The 26,048-nt window shown below is 35.9% G+C and overlaps 1 protein-coding gene and 1 non-coding gene across 2 annotated transcripts in view; one reads left to right on the plus strand and one right to left on the minus strand.

Moving 5' to 3' along the window:
* Positions 1-9,841: 9,841 nt before the first annotated feature.
* Positions 9,842-26,048, plus strand: part of Slc9c1 (solute carrier family 9 member C1) — a 72,829-nt gene continuing 56,622 nt past the window's right edge. Inside the window, exons 1-6 of the mRNA XM_048803847.1 lie at positions 9,842-9,942; positions 12,278-12,406; positions 13,324-13,489; positions 16,320-16,434; positions 19,880-19,890; positions 25,210-25,371. Of these exons, the coding sequence (XP_048659804.1) occupies positions 9,853-9,942; positions 12,278-12,406; positions 13,324-13,489; positions 16,320-16,434; positions 19,880-19,890; positions 25,210-25,371 (673 nt within the window). The 5' untranslated portion in view covers positions 9,842-9,852. The remainder of the gene's footprint in view (positions 9,943-12,277; positions 12,407-13,323; positions 13,490-16,319; positions 16,435-19,879; positions 19,891-25,209; positions 25,372-26,048) is intronic.
* On the minus strand, positions 20,924-21,002 carry LOC125617052. The gene has a single exon (XR_007347905.1). It is a non-coding gene; the product is annotated as a small nucleolar RNA R38 (small nucleolar RNA).

A 26,048-nucleotide genomic window follows, 5' to 3' on the forward strand; every position in this document is an offset into this window, starting at 1 on the left:
ATATATATATATATATATATATATATATATATATATATATATTGACCTCATGGACATTTATATATATTCATATTTTTTCTAATTTATAGCATGTTTCAAACCAGTTATTTTTCATGGATCAGTTTTGTGAGGACAAGGATGATCAATCAGTATATTTCTGTTTTGTTTGGTATTCTTTTATTTTTATTTTTAACTTTTAAAATATTTTCTTTATATATACCTTTTCTCTCACAGTTCTTTCTCTCTTCTGCTAACATCCAATCTATATTGTTTTCACCTTCTCTTTAATATTTTACTTCTATCTTTTCTCCTAATTCCTCATAATCATCACATCCCTCTGTCCACAATTTGAAAGTATCAACCCTTTTGCAAACTTACTATTTTTACAGTAGGCAATAACTGATTATAAAATCTCTGTTTATTGTGAAGACATTGAAGACGTCATAGCAGGAACTATTTGTTTTATGCTATATATAGTATGTCTACAGGATAGAAACTCTACTACCTCAGACCCATACTATTAGATACGTAGACACAAGAACAGCGTGGAAAAGTAAGGGAACAAATCACCCCAAACAAACCAAGATATGCCTATACCAGAATCCATCAACATCACAGTGGAAGATGTATCAGAGAAGGCATTGAGAATGTACATAGTTAAACTAATCTTCAAGGTAAAGGATAATGTAAGGAATGAAATCAGAGAAAATGCAGGAAGTCAAAGATCCCTTCAATAAAGACAGATATTTTGAAAAAAGTTAAGCAGAAATACTTGAAATGAATGGAATCAATAAACCAAATTCAATGGAAAGCATCACCAACAGGCTAGACCACATGAAATACAAAGTTTTGGACAAAAAGACAAAATATATAATCTTGAAAATCAAGTTGATCATGGAGAAAAGATGTTAAGAGACTATGAACAGAACTTCCAAGAAATTTGGGATAACATGGGACAGAAGAAGGCTCAGAGATACAAACCAAAGGAATGCACAAACTTTAAAATGAAATATCAGAAAACTTCCCAAACTTAAGAATAAAATGGAAAATCAGATACAAGAGGCTTATAGGACTCTGAATATACAAAACTATAACAGACCCATATGAAGGCACATGTGAAATTGCCTAAAATACAGAATAAGGATAGAATTCTAAAGTCTGCTAGAGAAAAAAGACAAGTCACATTTAAAGGGAAACCAATCCAGATCCCAGGTGTTTTCTCAATGCAGACCCTCAGAGCTAGGAGGTCTTAGAATAATATGTATCAATCTGTGAAATAAAATGGTACCCATAGTATATCCACCAAAATTAAGCTTCAAAATTGATGATGAAATAACACCTTTCAAGATAAACAAAATTTAAGAGAACTTACAACTAGAAAGCTGGCACTACAAAACATACTCAACAAAATATTTCATGAAGAAGTGAAAAATGAAAGTGAAAACAAGCTAAGGGAGGAACTACACTAGAAGAATAGTCAATCAAAGTAGAAACTAATTCAAGTTTAATACCAGAAATAAATCAAAATGGCAGGGAATAAAAGTCATATCTCAATAATGACATTGAATGTAAATGGCCTGCACTCATCCATCAAAAGACATAAACTGACATACTTGGATTTATAAACAAGACCCAACTATATGCTGTCTCCAAGAGACCCACATCATAAGCAAATACATCTACAGATTGAAGGTAAAAGAATGGAAAACAATCTATCATTCACATGGATCTCATAAATAAGCAGCAGTGTCTATGCTCATCAGATAAAGTGGACTTCAAGCCAAAGTTAATCAGAAGGGACAAAGAAGGACATTTCATACTGCTTAAGGGAATTATACATCAACAAGACATAACAATGGTAAATATTTATGCCCCAAACAATAGAGCATCTATGTACATCAAATAAACCCTTTTCAATTTCAAGAATCAAAGAGACCACAACACAGTAATACTGGGTGACTTTAACACACCTCTCTCACTACTGGATAGATCCTCCAAACAAAAACTAAATAAAGGAGCTATAGAACTAAAGATACAATTAATAATTTAGACATAAGAGAGATATATAGAATATTTCATCCTTCAATAACTAAATACACTTTTTCTCAGGAGCACATGAATACTTCTCTAAAATAGATCATATCTTAGTCCACAAAGCAACCCCTAACAAATATAAAAAAAAATAGAGATAATAGTTTGCATTCTTTCAGATCATATTGGAATGAAATTAGAAATCAATGATAAAATTAAAAAATAGAAGCTACTCTAACAACTGAAGATATATATATAATATGCTATTAAATGACCAATGGATAGCAGAAGAAATCAGGAATGGAACAAAAATTACTTAGAGGTAAATGAGAATAGTGATACAACATATCAAAATCTCTGGGACACCATGAAGACAGTGCCAAGAGGAAAATTCATTGCATGAGCTGATTCATTAAAAGAATAGAAAGTCAACAAGTAAATAACCTAACATTACATCTCAAAGCCCTAGGAAAAAAGAACAAACCAACAACAAAAGCAGTAGAATACAGGAAATAATTAAAATCAGAGCTGAAATCAGTGAAATGGAAACAACAAAAAAAATTGACAAAACAAAAAATTGGATCTTTGAAAAAAATCAATAAATTTGATAAATACTTAGCCAAGCTAACAAAGAGAGAGAAAGCAAATTACTAAAATTTATGATGAAATGTCATGACAGATGCTACTGAAATACAGATGACAATCAAATTATTTTGAAAATTTATACTCCAATAAAATAGAAAATCGTGAAGACATTAACAAACTTCTAGAGACATATGATCTACCCAAATTAAATCAGGAGTACACAGAAAATTTAAGCAGATAAATTTCAAGCAATGAAATTGAAGATGCCATCAAAAACCTACCAAACAAGGAAAGCCCAGGATCAGATGGATTCTCAGCCAATTTCTACTGACCTTCAAAGAAGAACTAACATCAATACTCCTCAAATTATTCCATGAAATAGAAAAGAAGAGAAACCTTCCAAATGCATTCTATGGATCTAGAATAATCCTGATACCAAAACCAAATAGGAACATCAAGGAAAGAAAACTTTAGACCAATATCCCTAATGAACATAGAGGCAAAAATTTTTAATAAAATACTGGAAAATCAGATACAAAAACATATTTAAAAGATAGTACATCATGATTAAATGGAGTTTATCCTAGGGATGCAAGTTTGGTGCAACATATAGAAATCAATAAATATAATTCATCACATCAGTAGAGGTAAAGAATCACATGATTATCTCCACAGATACAAAAAAAAAAAAGCATCTAACAAAATTCAGCATCCATTCATGCTCAAAACACTAGAAAAACTAGGGCTAGTAGGAACATACCTCAACATTATAAAAGCTATGTATGTTAAAACCAAGGCCAACATCATTTGAAATGGAGAAAATTTGAAAGCATTGCCTCTAAGAACTGGAGCAAGACAAGGATGCCCTCTTTCACCACTTCTATTCAACATCATCCTTGAAATTTTAGCCAGAGCAATTAGGAGAAAGAAATTAAAGGAAAATGAATGGGATGTACCTATCCTCAAGAACTCAAATTATCCCTACTTTTCAATGACATGACTCTATATTTAGAAAGCCCAAAAAACTCCACCAGAAAACTTCTAGAACTTATAAAAGAATTCAGCAAAGTAGCAGCATATAAACACCCATAAATAAATTGTGTTCCTATACATAAATGATGAATCAACTGAAAGAAATTAGAAAGTTACTGTATTCAGAATAGTGTTAAAAAAACATAAAATACTTGGGAATCAATCTAACAAAAGAGGTGAAATAGCTCTACAATGAAAACTACAAAACACTAAAGAAAAAAAATTAAAGAAGACATTAGAAGATGGAAAGATCTCCTGTGCTCTTAGATAGGTAGAATTAATATTGTAAAATGGCCATACTACCAAAGTGCTATACAAATTTAATGCAATTTCTATTAGGGTTTCGATGATGTTCTTCAAAGAAATAAAATTAGCAGTCATTAAATTCATTTGGGAAAATAAAAAACCCAGACCAAAGCAACTCTTTGCACGAAAAGTAAAGCAGAACTTAAACTATACTACAGAGCCATAGTAACAAAAACAGCATGGTATTGGCACCAAAACAGACACGTATGCCAATGATACAGAATAGAGGACACAGAGACAAATCCACATAAATACAGTTATCTCATACTAGACAAAGGTGCCAAAAACATACATTAGAGAAAAGATAGCCTGTTCAGCAAATGGTGCTGGGAAAACTGGAAACCCATATGTAGCAAAATGAAATTAAACACCTCTTGCCTTGCACAAAAATCAACTCAAAGTAGATCAAAGACTTAGGCACTAAAACAGAGATCCTGTGCCTACTAGAAGAAAAAGCCCAAATATCCATCATGTCAGCTTAGAAACTGAATTCCTCAACAAGATTCCTAAAGCACAAGAATTGAAATCGAGAATCAATAAATAGGATGCTGGCAAATTAAAAAGCTTCTTTACAGCAAAGGAAACAATCAAGAACATGATGAGAGAGCCTACAGAATGGGAGAAATCTTTGCCACCTGTACCTCAGATAAAGAACTAATCTCCAGGATCTACAAAAAAACTAAAAAAAAAAAAAACACTAAAATCAAATAACTCAATAAATGGGCAAAGGAACTGAACACACACCTCACAGAAGAAGAAATACAATCAACAAATACATGAAAAAGTGTTCAACATCTCTAGCAATTAAAGAAATGCAAAATAAAACTACACTGAGATTTCATCTCACTCCAGGCAGAATGGCAATGATCAACAATACAAGAAACAATAAAGATTGGTAAGTATGTGGGAAAAAAGGTTCACTCATACATTTCTGGTGGGACTACAAATTGGTGCAACCATTCTGGAAAGCAGTAAGTAGATTCTTCAGAAAAGTTGGAATGGAAATACTATTTGACCCAGTTATTCCACTCCTTTGCATATACTCAGCCACATCAATGTTTTAGCAGCTCAATTCACAATAGCTAAGCTATGGAACCAACCTAGGAACCCTTCAACAAATGAATGGATAAAGAAAATGTAGTATATATATATACTATGGACTATTACTCAGCCATAAAGAATTAAATTATGGCATTTTCCAGTAAATGGGTGGAACTGGAGACTATCACATTAAGGGAAATAAGCCAATCCCAATAAACCAAAGGCTAAATGTTCTCTCTGATATGTGGATGGTAACCCACAATAAGGGGGTAGGGAGAATAGATGGAGTTTGGATTAGACAATGGGGAATGAAGGGAAAGGAAGGAGAATGGGAATAGGAAATAGAATAAATAAGACATAACTTTCCTGTGTTCATATATGAATACATGACCAGTGTAACTCCACATCATGTACAACCACAAAAATGGGAAATTATGCTCCATGTATGTATAATATGTCAAAATATATTCTGTAATGTATAACTATGAAGAACAAATAAAAATTTTTAAAAAAAATAAACTGAAGACTGTAAAAAAACAACAACACAGATTTGGTCTGATAAAGCTGCCAAGTCAATTTAACCTGAAAAAAGAATTATAATGGCATTGAAAACCTATTTAATCTCTCTGTTGCTTCATTACCCCAAACTTTAAAATATTAAACTAGAGTTACATTAGCATTTACAAGTTAATTTAACATGAAATCTTTGTATTGGGTAAAGATTATTTAGGATGTTTTAACGTTTGGGGATACTAACCTAAGAATTCATCACATATTCACCGTCAGAATAGAAATTGTGTCAGTTGAGAACATGTCTTTGTGAAATTCAAGGGTAATCAGGACTTCTGGCAATTTCATTATTTTCTGAAAAGAATTTATTAGGACTGAATGTGTAAACACTTATTAAGATTATTAGATAAATAATCTAATGAGAAAAATGCTATGGGAACATGTATCTGGGTATCCCCACTTAGAGTTCAGAAAACAATAGGCTTCTTAACTAATTTTTTTTTAAAAAGAGAGAGAGAAGAGAGAAAGACTTTTTTAATACTTATTTTTCAGTTTTCGGTGTACACAACATCTTTATTTTATTTTTATGTGGTGCTGAGGATCAAACCCAGCACCCCGTGAATGCCAGGTGAGCGTGTTACTGCTTGAGCCACATCCCCAGCCCCTTCTTAACTATTTTAACTTCTGAAAGCATGTAGGAATGTGTAACTATCAGAATCATCTGGTATCTTTTATTTATTTATTTGGTGGAGCCATTATGTTCCAGTATGTTTGACTTTGGAGTAAGAGTGAGTGAGTTAAGAGGTGGCAATGAAAATTTTCTCCTAAATAGTTTGATCTAATTAAGAGCAAGTATCAACAATCAAAACGTTCCTCCCTAAGAGCAGGGACTTCTCCAGGAGCAGTGATTTTAAAAGCTGTATGCTTGTTAGAATCACCGGGACGCTTTTAAAGTTCCTAGTGCCCAGGCTGCACCCCAAGCCAATTAACCTCTTAGAGTGGCACCCAGGCATCTGTACTTTTAAAAAACACTCTCCAGGTAATGCCATGTGTAACCAAGGTTGAGAATCTCTCGACTTACGAGGCACAGCTGAACTTAATCACTCACATCAAGATCTCCAGGTCTACCTCTCACTCTTGATATACCAAGGTCAGGATAAGGAGTTTAAGTATGCTTTGAGGAAAAAACAAGCAAACACTAAACTAAGGCAGTCTCGTAGCTGGGGCTCAGTGTTTAAAAGAAAAGGCCTGATGCTAATGGCTAGAGCAAGTTGTTCCCCTCTTGGACATAAACTATCCCACAGAACATCAGTTAAGGTCATCCTAAACCACAACAAAGTGAGACAAAACAAAGTCACTGTGCAACCCTTGCAACAACAAACATTCTCACTCTCCTACCAAGTACTGCTTTATCTTCACCTTAATCAGCTCTCTCCCAAAACTAGATTTATTGGGATACCCAATCAGAGAATTGGCCTCATCTTTTAACAACACCCTATCTAGAATGAACCCTGAGTTCCTTAGGCCCTCTCCAAAATTGACCCAGTCTAAGTGCATGTCTTATAATGGGTTCTATCTAACACTCTTTTACTGAGAGGTCTCAGGGATCCAAGTGTAAGCAATCTCCTTTGTGGCAACAAATAATAAACAATACCTATCAATCACAGAGGTATTTCTGGTGGTCTTTGGCTGGAGAGCACTGATACCCTTTCTCTTAAGGGTTACCAAGAATATTGAAAAGTTCACTTGGAGGGTCAAACTTGAGCAATGTTGCCTCTTAATTGGGCAGATCATAGTGGTTGTTAACTTTGGCTACACATTAAAATCACCTGGGGAATCAAGGCTGAACCCCAGATTAAATTTAAATCAGAATCTCTGCAGATAGGACCCAAACCCCTAGTATCACTATATCTCCCCCAGATGATTCTGAAAAGTAATAAATACAGGAATAAAAATTACATAGACTGTGAAACTATACAGATTTGAAAACAGTCCAATGGAGTTGAATTAGTTTGCACAGTCTTTCAACCTACCAGCAGAAGCCTGTCAGTCAGACCTTTCTGTTCAGGAAGCCTGACCACAGGAGCCTGTACTTTTACTTTGTTGCTAATATGACCAACCTTTGTAAAGGGTTGTCTGCAAAGCTTTTAGATACTGGCAATACAGTAACAATTAAAAAGCAGCAAGAAGTATACATATTAAAAAGATGAGCTCAACTATGTAAATGAAATATAAAAGACACTTGATGATATGCATGGAGGTTTTTTTTAATGCTTTTGAAATGTTTACATGTTTATTTCAAAAAATGTATTAATTTGTTTTTCTCTTTCAAAATACTGTTTTTATAATCAGATAAGAGCACACAAGCTCTCTCTATGTATATATATAGCTTATATATCACAGAAACTGAATTAAAAAAGACAAATCACTGAACTATAAGAGGAATTTTAATGTCAACTAACTGGTCACTTAGCAAGGCTGTCAGAGGGAAAGCTATGAGCAGGTACTAGGAAATGCTAAGCTACTCTTATGAGAGAATCATAAGAATTCACTGAAGGAAGTTTAAGACCTTTGATGTAAAACTGTTTTCCATGTAAAGCAGATAAAATTAACGGAGGGTGGCTATTATCTATTGCTTCAAACCCTTATCAATCAATGATTAACCCTGTATTAGATAAGTTCTTTTGGTTTCAATATTTCTCATATGTTTTTGATTGCTGTATAAAGTTATAAAGATAGAAAACCTCACCTGTTGGTGTTCCAAATGAGATTAAAGAAGGTCAGGAATATATAACAACATAAGCTATTAGTTTCTGACCAGATAAAGTAACAATAAAGATTAGCAAATTCTTCATTCATTCAACTTCCTACTTGGAGTTGCTGCCAGAACATGTCCATGTCCAGATCTCAGTAATCTGCTTGTGGTTATATAAAGAATCCTTTTAACTAATTAGAACAAATTTAAAAAACAAAATTCAATAAGGAAAAACAAAAGAATTCTTTCAAATAGTTGGGTAGATGTGGGGTGGATAATAAATTGAGTAGTGCTTGGTATTGTAAGTGAACCCAAGGTGTCACTGGCTATTCTGTATCACAAGGGATTCTGCCCCTTTCATTTAAGTTGAAAGTATCTTAAGGGAGAGGCATTGCTAATTGTGGTAAATAATAAGATGTCACTAGAAATAATTAAAGGAGAAATAATGGTGTTTTTCCCTTCTTTTTAGAAAATCACCTGAAGGCCACCTAGAAGGCAAACCTTATGCTTCTGTGATCCTCTCTGAATTTTACAGAGATACATAATAAAGTCACATTCAGATTAACTGCAAGAAACAACAGTATGGATGAACACGGAATCCATATCAATGTAACGTTTTATAACAAACTTCCTGGCACATGGATGGAATTTTTCAAGACAGTATTATTGAGCACTCCCAAGGACCTCCCTGAAATCATTCTAGTATTGTCGTTGATCTGTGCTATTGGAGGTAAGTGTCATTCTAGCTCCAATTTTATATTATGGGTATATAATATAAATGCTACTATGGGGAATTCAGGCAAGTAGCAATCATGGGAAATAAGAGTTTTGTACTTAAATTTATACTTTTATCTCAATATTTTCAATCAAAACAATTATGTAGCATATGACTTCCATATTCTTCTCCATCAGATTAAAAATATGCACAACTTCCTACTGGCTGTGTCAGGGTTCAATCTCAGCAATAAGGTTAATGGAAGCAAATGAGCAGAAAATCACATGTTAGGGTAGAATGTCTCATGAGTTATACTCAAATGATAAATTTATGCCTAGTTATGATACAAAGAACCAAAATAAAGTGCTGTTCTTCAGGGTTTTTTCCACTTTCTTTAAAATTTATATATGAAGAAGCAGAAAAACAATTAAATGAAAGAAAAAACTATGATGTTATTTGTTGCACTTTGATAACAATGATAATGTTTCTCAGGAGTTTTCATTAAAATGTATTCATTAACCTTTCATTGCAGAATTGCTAGTTAAACTAACCTATTATTTATGGTGTATTCAAAAATTAATATAAATATTTCAGTAAAAACCAGACAACCAATGATTGCTAGCAATGTTACTAAAGATTATAAGGAAACGAGATACATCATGGGAGAAATAAAGCAAGAAACTGATAGATTAACAATTACACTGATTCTGTGTACTGCAAGTGTGAGGGAAGGTCTCAGTTATAGGAAAATAGAAAATTAGCAATGGAACAGTAATTCATTATCCTCAGTATTAAGAAATCATAGCACATAAAAGTTCTATATATGTGATATTATATTGCCTTTCAGTAACAACATTTTTTTGCAGCATTTTTGAACATGCACTTGAAAGACTTTCCAATTCCTCTCCCTGTGATATTATTTTTAATTGGATGCAGTTTTGAAATACTAAGTTTTACATCTTTCCAGGTGTGTATAATAAATGAGTATTTTGCACTATAAGAATTACATAAATGCAAAGATGGCTTAAGAAAATTTACAAAAATACTCGTCCCCTCTCTGCCCTGCTTGTGCTTGTGATGGAGATGCTTGTGATATAGAAAAAGGATCAAGGGCTGAAAAAGATGAGATCCATCTATATATAGTCAAAGAAGAACCCAGGACTGAAAGTATGTAGGCAACTCAGAATGAGTGTGCATACAGCCCCTGCGCAGCAGTGGCCAATGGGTGTTTCAGCAGAATTCAATAGTGTAGACAAGAAATCGGCTAACAAGATAGAAGCTCAGGGAGAATGTGCTGCTGGTGCAGAATTTTAGTAGCAAAATAATTCTAATATTGAACCATCTTTTGGCCCCAGAAATGTTTCATAGGGTTTCCTTAAGAATAGATGATAGTGTGTAAGTGTATCTAGGGTAGAACATATGAAAAAAATAACTTGTCTGGAGTCAGAAGTGACGAATAAGGTAAACTACAGATATAGCCAAGGAAGCTATAGTATTTTAAAATAGTTGGGAACAGAGTCAGGGAGAAGAAAGGGAAAATGCTTAATCTAAGTTACATAGAATGCATTACTGTATATATTAAATAGAACTATAGCCCAGGAGTTTGTGGCAAATGTCTGTGAAGGGCCACATAGAAATTTTACAGTATGTAGGCCTTATGATCTCTGTCCAGCTATTAAACTCTATCACTACAGCTCAAAAGCAGCCAAGGGTAGTACATAAATGAAGTGGCATGGCTGGGTCCCAATAAAATTTTATTTACCAACAAACCCACAAAAACCAGTAGGCCAGATTTGGCCCAGGATCTATAGTTTGCCTACCCTAGTTAGTCAGCATGGATATGAGAACTTGTCTGAAAATCATTGACTTTCCCAAATAAAATTAGCCAGTAATGTTAAAAATATTACAGAAAACACACATTCATGTAAAAAACCAAAAGCAGGTTATTTCTTCACTTATCATAAAGAGGTTTTATAATTATATGATTTTAACAAAAATGCAATTTCAATTATTTCTATAAACTTTATTATTTGTCAGTAACTTCTTCAAAGGAAGAGACCACATGTCAAGAGTTGTGAAGGGATTCAGATTTTACTCCACTTTCGAGCTAGCCTGGCACAATTTCATGGTCCAGGCACAAGACAGGGAATACCTGGGTTAGAGACAGGGGATTTATTATGCAATAACAATAATCAGAGTATGAGCCTTATCCTGTGCTTGTTCTCAGAATCTCCATTGCACAAAGAGAAACAAAGAGGGTTAGTGAAATCTGCACACCCAATGGGACTGAATTATTAAATGAGACACCTGAGTTTAGGGAACCTGAATCTTTTAAATTGGATTGTAAAATCATTTGCTTGCTTGTCCCAGAGGGAGAAGTTATTTTTATTATTCTCGGCTGTAAATTAAACCTGAACTCTCCTCTGGAGAAACACTCTTGCTCTGTTTCCCAAGGCTGTTAGCCTTACAAGTATTCATGAAACGCAATCAGGGCCTGCTTTCATTAGACCTGGAGTAATAAAAGTAACTTGTGGAAAATTATCACCCCAACAATAAGGCATTGTCAGTGTTTATGAGTGAAAGGTGAGTGGATATCCATAACCGGATTTACTAATGTCAATTAGATATTTTATGATGCACATCATTAATCAGTTATTTCATAAACTTTATTAACTTTTCAGTTTCTATTTTGTTAGTCTTTTATACTTTCACATGTATCTTCTATATAAGCCATGACTAAATATTTGTATTTTCTATAATTTAATATAATCATTTATTCCTTCATGGATATTTGTGTGTTAATCCATCCATCTGAAATTTTTCTCTTGTATGCCTGAAAATCTACTATGTATTCTCTGATTCCTATGTCAATGTTTCCTATACCTGTTTACAAAAATAAAATAGGCATACATTAACTTTCTTCTGTAATTGGCAATAATAATCAGATGGAAAATAATGAAAATCCAATAGAATTAAGACTCTAGCACTTACAAACATTATGTCATAACTTTTCAGATTTTTTTTTTTGTAATGGTACCAGGGGTGCTTTATCACTAAAGTACATCTCCAGCCCCTTTTAAGTTTTTATTTTGAGATAGGGATCTTGCTCAATTGCTTAGGACCTCAGTAAATTTCTGAAGCTGGCCTCAAACTTGAGTTTGCTAGATTTCAGATGAGTGCCACTTATATCTGATATATTTTCAGATTTTCTTTCTCCATTGCTAGAGATAGGAGTATGAGGTATATATTTTATACTAAGAAAGAGATGGACAAATAAGAATAAAAGAATTTTATGTTACTAGATCCAAAGATATGCAGATGCCATACAATGGATGAACCCAGAGTTATTTTTTGGTATATTTACACCAATAATTATCTTTAATGTTGCATATGACATGGATGTATACATGCTTCAAAAGTTATTTTGGCAGGTAAGTATTCTTTTTCAGTAATACCTTTCACTCATGAACCATATCATTTATTTTCAGATTTTTTAAATTTTGCTACAAAATAGAAAACAAAAAGGATTGAAAAAAAGTACATAGTATCAGAGTCTAAATTCAGCTTAGTATTTTAGTGAATAAACTGTATCTTGGCAATCATCTAGCACATTAGCAACCCAGGGGGAACATGATGGGGTGGGGGGAGCAATTCTGAAAATCTGACTGGCAGAACTTCAATTAAAATTTTTGTTCTGAGAAGCTACAAGAGAGCTATTATGAAATGTATTAGCTCTAGGAAAAAAGAAACTGTTAAGAAAAATCAAGTTTTAATTCTTACTGTCTAAAGCTTCCTATATCCACATTTCAAAGAATAAAAGCAGATAAGAAAATGCATAGAAGCAGACGTAACCCTATTTAAAATTATTATTTTTCAATCTTGGGAAATTTGGACTGTATCAGGGAAAGAACTTGTGATAAACCTCTTCAGATCAGGAGCAGGATGTATATTTCTTTCAAAGTAATCAAAACAGTTTTGTAAATAGAAAGCATTACCTAAAACAAAACTATTAGAACAATTTACATTTTAATCCAAATCCAGGTACATTAAATTCAGACAAATGACACAAAATGAAACTGAAAAGAACAGAGATATGATTTGGGTTGGGTTGACTCAGATGATGTCCGCTAAGCCATTTCCTGCATTTCTGGTCTTGTGGGATGAGGTGGGGTTTTCAGGCAGGGGTTAGCTGGAACAGGGCCAATTGAGAGTCTCCCCATTCATGCATCTCTTGGTAGGTGCTGTTAGTGTTATCTGGTTCTACGTTTCTAAAAAAATTGTGATCATCTGCTTTCTAAAATGGAATATAAAACCAATCTGATTTTTCTACTCTGAACTTTCTTTGCAGATACTTTTAATCACAATTCCCGGCTTTGTGATTAATTATGTCTTAATTCTTTGGTATCTGCAATCCGTGAATAAATTACTTTTGAAGACCATCCCATGGCTCCTATTTGCAGTTATTCTTATGAGTTCAGACCCCATGCTGACTGCAGCTGCCATAAGAGACCTTGGTAGGTATATTTTTCTTATTTCCTGTATTGAATATATCATATTTTATAGTTCACGTTTGTTTATTTTAAGATCCCTTTGTGTGTGGTAGTTTTTCACTATGTGAAATAGTCTAGTGAGGACCTGGAGGATTAGTAAAGATTCTGGAAGTGAGGGTTAGGACAGAAGAATGGGCTTAGATAGTGTCAGTAATGGGCTTAGATAGTGTCCAAAAAAGGCCTTATATCCAGTTGTGAATTAGGACAGGAATAATTTAGAATTCTTTATACATGCTTCTACTTGAGCCAATAGAACAATTCTGAAGCATTACACTGTTCCATACTCATGTGGTGATGTTTCTGTTACCCAGTTTTGTTTTGGTTTTTTTTTTCTTCTCTCTTTTAACAGTCATTAGGATGATGCCACTCTAAAAGAGAAATTCCTTTGGAGTCATTGTCACCATTAAGACCAAAAGTCTAAAACAGCCAAAAATGAAAAAATTATCAATCACATAGTGTTTATAATATATAAATGGCTTTTTGATAAATAAATCTATATTTAAAGGTAAAATACCAAGTTAATTTAAGAAAAGCAAAACAATCTTAGAGCCTCATACAAGAAAAGTAATAAACTAATTTCTTCCCCAGTTACTTTTTAATAATGGGTACTAAAAAAATGCTTCAAAATAGAATACTAATATGACATGCCCATGTATATTCTCTCTCTCTCTCTCTCTCTCTCTCTCTCTCTCTCTCTCACACACACACACACACACACACACACACACTCATTTCAATTTCATTTTTACTTTATGGCCAGTTAAGGAGAAAAGACCTATATGAGACAAGTGGAAAGAAAGCATGAGGTAGACACAGCTTGTGTAAATATATGAACAAATACAAGAATAAAGGAAATTGAATATTCATGAAAAGGAGTGAGGTGAAAGTTTGGAAGGAAGTGCCAATCCAACATCAATCACCCTATCCTCAATTTGTGTCTTCCTCCCCCTACTCTTTTAACCCATATTGCTACTTTTATGTGACTTTGTGTCAGCACTTTCTTTTCAATAAATTTGAGGGAGTTCTATAATACCTGGAATCTGATTTCACATCTTTTTTTTTTTTTTACTTCTTAATGTTTTTTGTTGTTTGTTTGTTTGTTTTGTTTTTTTCTGGTATTAGAGATTGAATCCAAGGGTGTTTTACCACTCAGCTACATTCTCAGCTGTTTCTATTTTTTATTTTGAGATAGGGTCTCGCTAAATGCTTAGAATCTCACTAACTTGCTAAGGCTGGCCACAAACTTGTGATCCTCCTCCCTCAGCCTCCCAAACTGCTGGGATTACAGGTGTGCACCACTGTGCCCAGCTTAACTTCACAATCTTGAAACCCAGTATTCTACTGATTTTTTTTTCTAGCCTGTCATTTTTGAATTTAAATAATCTATTTGGTGGATCTTGCAAAGTTATTCTTATAAATGTTAGCCATCTTGATACTACCTTTTATTAAACCTTTAATTAATTAATTAATTAATTTTTATGTGATGCCAAGGCTCGAACCCAGCACCTTGTATGTGCTAGGCAAGCACTCTACCGCTGAGCCACAACCCCAGCCCCTTGACACTACCTTTTTGAGTTTTATTTTTTCCTCACTTTGAATCTTTCAAAAAATTTTTAACTCATTTCCTCTTAGCAGCATTTTTGCCTGAATTTTCTAAACAAGATTTATAAATGCATGTTCATATATATTTATAAATGTGCACTGATAAATTACATTTATATATCTATTTATAAATATATTGCTATTTACACATATACATTTATATACTCTATATAATTTTATATATTTTTTTATTGGTTGCTCAAAACATTACAATGATCTTGACATATCATATATCATACATTTGATTCAAATGGGGTATGAATTCTTATTTTTACCACATGTACAAATTGCAGGATCACATTGGTTATACTTCCACGTTTATACATACTGCCATACTAGTGTCACATACATATGCATATGAATGATATAGTATCTTTAAAAAATTAATCTGCCAGGACTATCAGTAGACTACATGAGTACATCCATATTGTCTTGAGCTTTCTTTGTTCTTTGGCTTATTTTATACCCTTAAGTCTGTTATTTCCAAATATTCACATTTTCAGAATTAGGCCACAATAGCAGGTCTTGCTGAGTAATGAATGTAGTGTCTTACAGCAACAATGGTGTGCTATTCCTCATGAGTATGGCAGTTCCCATGAGATGGGCTGGGCTCTCCCATCTGGTGGGAAAGCCAAGGCATGCTGCAATGATGGTGGCAGGCGTGCGACAGAGAAGAAGTAGAATTTTTCTGCTTTCATCAGGTCTCATAACAAAAGAGACTGGATCTTTTCACACAGCATCTTGCTGTATGGATACAGGAAAGTGGAGGACTGGACCCTTGAGGCAGATAAGCTGTCTCAGAAACTGAATGCCCTAGCCTTTCTTCTCTTCTATTGGCAGACTTATTACATTAGATCGTGATCCGTTTATAGAGTGGTTGATTCACAGAAAGGAATTTTACTATATAATAATATTTTTCATCTATGGTTTTTACCCGAAAATTATTAAAGATACTCAAAGTTACAACTTAGGTAGTATAGGCAGAGGAAAAAAGATGACCAATCAGTGTTTCAACTTGGAAGATCATCATAAACAGACATGAATCAGGATGAAGGTAGGTAATACCAGGGTGCTTTCTATTCATGGAGCTTGATTTCTTAATCTATGGAAAGGAATGTATGGGAAAGTCAGATCATTTCTAATTGGATAATCTAGACAATTGCTTTAATACTTTACTTATATATACACACAGGTCTTTCAAGAGCCCTCACAAATCTTATTAGTGGAGAAAGTCTGATGACCTCTGTTATATCAATAATTGTATTCAGTACTGTTGTGAATATTAACTTCAAAAGACAGTATTCGAAGTCCAAACCCCTAGGTAAGGACCCCCCCCTTTTTTTTCAATTTCTTAAAATAAGATTTCTGGATTTTCTGAAAGCTGACATGGGTTTCATAATATCTTGCCATAAACTATGCTTATAGATATAAAGTAGTATTAGCTGGGTGCAGTGGCACATGCCAGCTCAGGAGGCTAAAGCAGGAGGATCACAAGTTCAAAACCAGCCTCAGCAAAAGCAAGGTGCTAAGCAACTCAGTGAGACCCTGTCTCTAAATAAAATACAAATTTGGGCTGGGGATGTGGCTTAGTGGTCAAGTGCCCCTGAGTTCAATCCCTGGTACACACCCCCCCCAAAAAAAAAGAAAGAAAATAGTATTGTATACTGATTTACCCTTTATATAGTGCTGCCACCACAGCTTCCTTATTTAATTAATATCAGTTGTGGTTTTGTTGTGACTATAGATAGGAGCTTTTCCTGAGGATGCCTGTAAGAGCCAGATTCCCCAGACCTGGTCTAAACCAAAACACTTGACAGGGGTGGGAGTAGGGGCTGTTGTTAAGGTGCTGCAGAATAGCTAAGAGGATAAGCCGAGACGCACATTTACTAGTAGTGGGAGGAGGTAGCTTCCCTTCTATTTGCCCTGGGACCATCTCCCAGGAGTATCATAGAAAGAGGTCAACCCAGGGAGAAAGTGAGTTACATAACTATCTACAGGGCCAGAGAGCAGTGCTGCGGACAGCAGCGGTGCTCATAAGTGCTCTCATTCACCCTTTTCAGATAACCCTGAAACATGAGGGATTTCCCCCCCTTTATCATATGCACATGTGCGCATAAAATAAATGACATATGTGCATTATAGTACGTGATCTTAAAAATATATCTGTGTAATTATTACTCAGGACAAGAAATAGAGTGCTAAACTTGTAGAAGCATCCTTACTTAGTCCCCCTCCCTGGTCAAAACTATATCTCCTAATTTTTTTTTTTTTTTTTTTTTTTTGGTATTGGGGATTGAACTCAAAGGCACTTAATTTCTGAGCCACATCCTTAACCCTTTTTTATATTTTATTTTGAGACAAAGTACCACTGAGTTGCTTAGGGCCTCACTAAGTTGCTGAGTCTGGCTTGGAACTCGAGATCCTCCTGCCTCAGCCTCCCAAGCTTCTGGGATTACAGGCATGCGCCTCCATGCCCATGCCCAGCAAAAAAAGAAAAAAAAAATCATTCTTAATGTGTAATCTAAATCACTAGGCAGTGGGAGAAGGGGAGAAGAGGTGTCCATGAAATAAGAATATTTTCATAATAATACTAAGAATTTATTTACCTTTTTTTTTTATCATGTTGGCATTTGCACTCATTTTGGGAAAAGCAGTGGTTATTGGCCTTCTTGAGAAAATAACGGTATTCTACTCACCAGGCGTCTTCTGTAGCATTTCCACATCCCACTATCAACTTTCTCCCCTTGAGCAAAGAATGTTTGGGAGGTGCCTCCAGGGCATGGTCTAGCCCACGGAGAGGTCTGTATGATACCAAATAAGCCACTCTGTTGAAATGGCATTGGGTTCGATTCTCAGCACCACATATAAATAAATTCATAAATAAAGTAAAGGTCCATCAACAATTTAAAAAAAAAATGCGATCTTTCTGCTACATTTCTCTCAGAAATGAAGACTATCCCAAATTACCTTTCTAAACACTCAAAAAGTGTGGTGCTAGCTATAGTTTCTCCTGTCTTAGAGAGTGCTTCGTTGTTGAACATCCAGCCAACTCTGTTCACTTCTATTCTGATCCACCTCCGCTTTGCCCACCCTATGTCTAAACTTCTAAGTAGAGACTATTCTTTCCCAAGAAGACCCATCTTGGGGACTACTTCTCATCTCTTCCTTACAGGAGCTGGTAGCCAACAGTTATCCAATTTGGGAATATGAAGCCCTTGCTTTCAGCCTCTGAGACTTGTGAGCAACAAACTAGTAAAAATTTCCTGCAAATATGATCTCCCTGAATATGACTAAGGTGAAAATAGGAGATTTTCTGTGTCCAGAGCATCCTAAAAACTGAAGGGCTGCTGGGCACTGTGTCACATGCCTATAATTCCAGTGAGGATGAGGCAGGAGAATTGCAAGTTCAAAGCCAGCCTCAGCAAAATGAGGGCACTAAGCAACTCACTGAGACCCTGCCTCTAAATAAAATACAAAATAGGACTGGGGATGTGGTTCAGTGGTCGAGTGCCCCTAAGTTCAATCCCCAGTACCTACCCCACTGCCAAAAAAAAAAAAAAAAAAACCTGAAGGGTCAACCTAGGGATAACTGAAAAGTACAAAGAAGTAAAATGGTTCATGCCAGTCAAGAAGATTCATGTCAGCTAGAATAGTATTGTACCTGGCCCCATTTAAAATATGATATATTGCCAGTGTAATGGTGCACACCTGTAATCCCAGTCTCTGGAGGCTGAGGCAGGAGGATTGCAAATTCAAGGCCACCTTCAGCAATTTAACAAGACCCTAAGCAACTTAGCAAGCCCTGTCTCAAAATTAAAAAAAAATAAAAAGATATGGGGATGTGGCTCAGTAGTAAAATGTCCCTGGGTTCAAATCTTCAATGCCAAATAAATAAATAAAATATGATATAATGTTCACAGAATTTCAGAGAAACATATCAGAAATTATATCTACAGTCTAATCTAGAGGACTTTCTTGAAAATCACTATAAGGGGAAAAAGGTGGGGGGAGTACTAATGTGAAAATTGGCTCATTCTTCAATTCAAAAATTATTTAGTGATGTGCACAATGTCATAGATCTTATTCTAGGATCTAGGAATTCATGAACACAGTAGACAAAGCTGCCTTCCTTTGATAGAGATTGCCTTGTAGTTTTGATAGCAACCAATGGAACAGAACTTTGTGGACTTATTTTTAGGTTATTATTAGAAGGATAGAAAACTAAAATAATAATAGTAATAACTTCAGGAATAAAAACCATGCTGGACTAACTTACTTAGACATTAGGACTTTGAACTTGTAATAACTTTGAAAGAAAAATTTTCCTTAAGAAAACAGATGTTTTCTGAGTAAATTTGCTTCTAAACTTATGAAGTTATTAAATAGTGTTACTCTTTGAAGTTATGACATATTTTATAACAGAGAAAAATTAACAAGAATATTGTTCTTACATATCCAACTTGTATGTTAGCATTTTAAGAAAAGTGTTATGTAGTAACAGATTTATTTGCTTTGAGACTTTTCCTTGCTAACAAATCTAGGCAGCAAACATGTTATTTATTAAATGTTATTTTCCTTTCTTTTTAAAAAAAATTTAAATTTATTTTAATTAGTTATACATGACAGTAGAATGCATTTATGCACTTTGATACATCATACATAGATGGGATATAATTTCTCTCTTTTTTTTTCTGTTCTGAGTATACATGTTGTAGAATCACATTGGTCATTCAGTCATATATACACATAAAGTCATAATGTCAGTTTTGTTCTACTATTCTTCCTATCCCCACATCCTCTCCCCTTCCTTCCCTTCACTTCCCTCTACCTAATCTAATGTAACTCTATTCATCTCTAGTGCCCCCCTACACTTAGTGTGAATTAGCATCTGCATATTATAGAACACATTCAGCCTTTAGTTTTTGGGGATTGGCTTACTTCACTTAGCATGATAGTCTCCAACCCCATCCATTTACCTGCAAATGCCATAATTTCATTCTTCTTTAATGCTGAGCAATATTCCATTGAATATATATACCACACTTTCCTTATCCAGTCATCTACTGAAGGTCACTTAGGTTGGTTTCATGTTTAGCTATTGTGACTTGAACTGCTATAAACAATGATGTGGCTGCATCCCTGTAGTACACTTATTTTAAGTCCTTTGGGTATAAACTGAGAAGTAGGATATCTGGGTCAAATGGTGGATCCATTCCAAGTTTTCTAAGAAATCTTCATACCGCTTTTCATAGGTGTTGCACCAATTTGCAGTCCCACCAGAAATGTGTGAGTGTACCTTTACCCCTACATCCTCACCAACATTTATTATTGTCTGTACTCTTGATGATTGCCGTTCTGACTGAAGTGATTTTCCTTTCTTAAAGGAGAAAATAACTTTCCAACAGAAGTCCTCTAACTCCAGAGGCCTGTGTGCTTCTGAAACCAGAGTCAGCCTCCATCTCATATTTCAGTGACAAGAAATAGCAGCTCCATGGCTGGAACTCTTGTGGCCTGGAGAGCCATGCATGGAATTCCCCTCTCACATTCAGACTATTCCAAGAGATACTATTCTTTTTAGTTGGTAAATCTAGAAACTATGGCTCTCTTTTTGACATGGGAATGAGTGTACTTGGGAAGGACTCTCAGTCACCTCAGCAATCCTGATGGTGGCCTCCCCACCAATGGAGGTTATGGACAAAAACTTTTAATTTTTATTTTTTTTAAGAAATAAGAATAATACACTTTATTTTAACAGAAACTATTTTAATATGTATTTTCAAAATATGTGTTAAAAAGCCGAACCTCAGAAGATCAGAAGTCTTCACAAAAAAATGCCATTTCAGACAGGGATAACTTTAAATCAACCTCAGCTTATGGACAAGTACTCCTAAAAGTACTTTTCCCCCCTTCATCTGCCACCTCAGAGCACCATTTTAGGATTTACTTGTTTTTGTTGAGGCAGTTGTTGCTGCTCAGGGGGGCCAGCCTTTGCTTTGGTTGATTTCTCTCTTTCCACCTGTTCCACTGGACTGTTCCTCTGTTGTAGGGGACAGGTGACACAAGGCACCAAGCTAACAGGAAACAGTTTTATTTGGCTGCAGCCAGGTTCAGAGGGCACAGCTTCTGCTATAATCAATTAATCCCCTGAACCCCAAGTTCAGGGAGTTTCAGAGTTTTATACCCAGCATGTAAGGGGAAGGGCTCACAAGTTCACAGACTGCAGAAGTTCACATAAAAGCAGCTTTTTCTTTCACTGTTCTGGGCAAGTTAACCCTTCAAGGACAACACCTGAGGAGGGGAGAGCTTCTCCTCCCCTTTTTTTTCCTCCCCCTGCCAGCTGTTACCTATACCACCATTTATCTGTGAGTCCTGCTTAGCCACGTGTTGAAGTTTGAACATGAAGAGAAGCACAAGCACGCTGAGGCAAGCACATAAAGCAGGGTTTATTTAAAGAGGGGTAAGGTAGACTTCTCCCAGGAGGGAGAAGGGAGCCGTTGTGGGTGTGTGGAAGACCTTGCCTTTTGGTTTTATTTCCCCCACTGGGAGAAGAGCATCACGTAATCCCTTATCCCTCCCCCTTCTCTCCAAAGGGCACCAAAGTCAAAAGTTTTCTCGACCAATCCCTGTGGGACACAGTGTCTGCTCGCCCATTCCTGAGACACCCTGCCAATCAGCACCCACCCACCAAGTCTCCAAGCAACCCTTCTTAAACTGAAGCTTGCAAGCTCATGCTCTCTGCTCTCTTCCTCTCCTTTCTTCCCCTTCGGGCAGCCCCCCCCCAATACAATCTCTTGGGTGAGTCACTCACCTTTCAGCCTTAGCTGGTGTCCTGGTATACCAAGAAGTGAGGTGTTCTGCCCTTTTTATATCTCCTAGGCTTTCTTTGTTCTCCTGCCTTTTCCCCCTGATCTTTCTCCTTCCTGCGTATGGGACTAGGCCCAGGAATGCTTGGTGGGATGGCCAAAAGGTGGGAAACAGGTGGGCTGAAGGGGGAAGGGCAGGATAGAGAAGCCAAGGACACATTAACAACCTTATAGCTCTCTGTAGGGAGGGGCAATCCTGGGACAGGTTATCTTGGCAACAGGTTGAAGCAGGGGCAGGTTCTTGATAAGGGTGGAGGAAGGGCTCTGAGGGAATTAACATTTCAATCCCTGGGTGGACAGTCTCCAACTTCCCAGACTCACTCATAATTGGCCTCCTTGATCTGACCTGACTCAATTTTCCTATCTATACTGACTTCCTGTCTAATTCTGGCTTCGTTACAGTGGAGCCCAACTGGTAACTTCTCTTATCTTAGAAATGTATTCATCTCTGTGAAGCCCCAGCTCAAGGCCAGAGGCCTTGTTAAAGGATCTGCGCTGTTTTTTTTTTTTTTTAATCACGTTTTGCATTTGCAAACACACTTCTACAAACTACTATACTGGATAAATGTTTGTGGAAAAACTAGCAAGGGGGCGTTCAGCACCTGGAGTGCTGATCTCTTTCAGGCCAGTGGCCAAGTAAAATAGAGCAACAGGAAAATAGGAAGTTTGACTGCACAGAACTCTTGTAGAGACTCTTTTACTGATAATCCTAAAACTAATTATGGTGAAGATTTCTGGAGAAGCTTAATTAAGATTTTCTGTGGAGGAGGGGGTGCCACCACACCTCAGGCTTCTGACCCCAAGACCTACTCTCAGCTGGGATTTGAATTTTGCTCCCTTGTTCTCCCCACCCCAGCCCCCACTGCCCCAGTAAAGGTGAGAGGGCTTCCTTGCCCGAGGCTGTGCCCGGTGCTGTGGCTCAGGCTGTTTTCCTTGGCAAGACATGGGTCTTCTTGTGGAAAGCAATTTAGCAAAACCTACAACTGTGAAGAATAACAAAGGAGTGACCATCTTTCAGTTCAGTGATTTCACTTTTAGTAACTAAGGAAATAAGCAAAGAAGCGTAAAAAATTGGCGCGTGGAAATACACACTGAAGCATTGTTTATCAGGGGTAACTTTAAAGCAAATGAAATGCCCAACAATAAAGAAGCAGTCAGTTCCACAGGCAGCCACAATGCAGGAGATTCACCCAGTGGCCACCCAGAGGCATTTCTTTTGCTGTTCTCTATACATCTTACATTAGATCTAGAATATGAATTTCATGAGTTTGGGATTTCCTAGTTCTTGCTCATTTCTGTACCTCCAAGATTTATGACACCATTTGACTCTAGGCACTGGATGCAAATGTACTTACTCCTTAGTGCTGCCTGAACAAAAGAAGCTCCCAAACTCCTAAAACCAAATTTTACAAACTGAAGTGTGACTTTTAGCAAATAAAAAGAAACTATTTCCTCCAGTGTGTTTGCTGGTACTTGTAATCCCAGTGACTCAGTCTGCTGAGACAGGAGGATCACAAGTTCAAGGCAGGCCTCAGTAGCTTAGTGAGATCCTGTCTCAAAATTTAAAAAAGAAGAAGAAGAAGAAGAGGAGGAGGAGGAGGAGGAGGAGGAGGGAGAAGAAAATAAAAAGGGCTAGGACGTTAGCTTAATGGTAGAGAAACCCTGGGTTCATGCACCACTGCCACATCAAAAAAAGAAAACACCGTGTATGTGTTCCACAGGAAATGAGCTATTTTTAAATCAATATTACTTTAAACGTTTAACAGGCCATTCTTTTATGTACTTGTGGGGTACAAGGATACTGGTCTTGGAAATCAGGATTGGGTCCTCATTCCCCTGGTGTTGAAGATTAAAGCAAGTTTTATTTAAGAGAGAGAGAAAGATAGAGATAGAGATAGAGATAGAGAGAAGGGGACCCAGAGCTGGGTATACTCAGGGGTGGGTGTGTCTTGCCTTTTTTATAGATCCCAGATTGCCTTTCACACCTGCCTACCTTGCCGAAGGGCAGGAAAAGAGCAGCTCAAGGGGTTAGGGAAGAGTGATTCCTAGTGGAGTTAACAACTCATTTCCTTGATAATTAGCCAGCTAACCCCCATCTTTGCAACCAGATCTTTTGCTACCTAAGCTGACCTCCTGTCCTTTGCCCCATCTCATTTTCATATAGTACACAAAGTGGAATGAAATTAAATTAATGAACATATCCACCGTATTGCTACCTATAATTTTTTTGTTGAGACATTTTAAAATTAATTATTTTGAAACATGAATGATTATTTACTGTAGTCTCTGCTATGCAGTAGATCTCAAAATTGATTCTTTCTGTCCACGTAAAACTTTGTACCCTTTGATCAATAACTTCCTCCTCCGTATCCCTCCTCCCCTCTAGTCTCTAGTAATCATCATTCTCCTTTCTACTTTTTTTAAAATGCTTTTTTAGTTGTTGATAGACCTTTATTTATTTATATGTGGTGCTGAGAATCGAACCCAGTGCCTCACACAGGCAAGCGCACTACCACTGAGCCACAGCCCTTCTTTCTATTTTTATGAGCTCAAATTTTGTTAAATTCCACATATAAGTGAGATTGTGTGGTATTATCTTTCTGTGCCTGCCTTACGTGACACAATTTCCTTCTTCTTCCTCTTAACAGGTGTGTGTGTGTGTGTGTGCGCGCTCGCGCCATATTTCTTTATCCATTTGTCTGTTGATAGACACGTGATTGATTCCGTATCTTGGAAACAAATACCTCAATTAAAAAATGGGCAAAGAATCTGAACAGACATTTCTCAAAAAAATGTTCAATATCACTTATCATCATTAATTACTAGGGGAATGTAAACTAAAGTCACAAATGAGCTATATCTGTTATAATAATTTTTGTCAAAAACATAAAATAAGTGTTGATGAATATGTGAAGAAGAGGGAATTCTTGTGCGTTGTTGGTGGGAATGTGAATCAACATAGCCATTAGGTAAATCAGTGTAGATGTTCCTCAAAAAGCTAGATAGAATCCCATATAAACCAATAATCTCACTTCAGGATAGATATCTAAAGGAATTAAAATCAGTGTGTTGAAAGGATATCCACACTCTGATGTTCATCACAACAATGAGCTAATTTTAAAGATAATGCCAAAAAGAAGAGTTGACCCAGGGTATCATTTAAAATTAAGGACAAGTAAGTTCTATTAACTAGTTTCTATTTTCTCCCTTTTCTTTTAGGCTTTCATGTCATGCATGGAATTTGGTCATATTTTCTGGAAAGTTTCTTGTTTGGAATTCTAAATTCAAAACTGATTCAATTGTGTATGTCAACAGTTTTTGGTGATGATGTCCATCATATAAGTCTCATTCTTGCAATTCTGTACCTCATCTTTTATGTTTGTAAGTGAAGTGTCAATGCCTAATATTAAATAATATAGAAGGAGTCAAAATAAGAATACTAGGAAAACAACTACCAGGCCAAAAAGTTTATAAAATAATTCAACTTATCTATATAAGGAATATTTTTGGTTAAAATAATCTATCAAAAAAGATATATGTGAATATTTATACACAGAAAACAACCCTCCAAGAATGTAAAACAAATACTGTTATAAAAGAAAGATAAATGTGACAAAATCACAGCTGCAGTAAGTACTTAATTGAATGCCTTTCCTGGAGAAAGAATTGTGTGATCAGCTGGACAAATAGTAATTTTGGTTATACAAAGATTTGTATAACAACTTATATGCTTGGTTTTAAAGATATACAAAGAGTTTTACTTCCAAAGACACAATGCGTATCCTTTACATATAAAGTAAGCTCTCCATATCTCCAGATTCCACATCAACCAACCATTGATTGAATGTGTCTCTGTATATATTTGTATAGGAATTTTTCTTGTGTGCAGGCACAGACCTGTAATCCCAGTGACTTGGGAGGCTGAGGCAAGAGAATCACAAATTCAAGATCAGCCTCAACAATTCAGTGAGGCTCAAAGCAACTTAATTAGACCCTGTCTCAAAATAAAAAATAAAAAGGGCTGGAGATGTGCCTCTGGAGATGTGGCTCAGCAGTTA

Source organism: Marmota marmota, unplaced genomic scaffold (assembly GCF_001458135.2).
Source record: "Marmota marmota marmota unplaced genomic scaffold, marMar, whole genome shotgun sequence".
Taxonomy (NCBI): domain Eukaryota; kingdom Metazoa; phylum Chordata; class Mammalia; order Rodentia; family Sciuridae; genus Marmota; species Marmota marmota.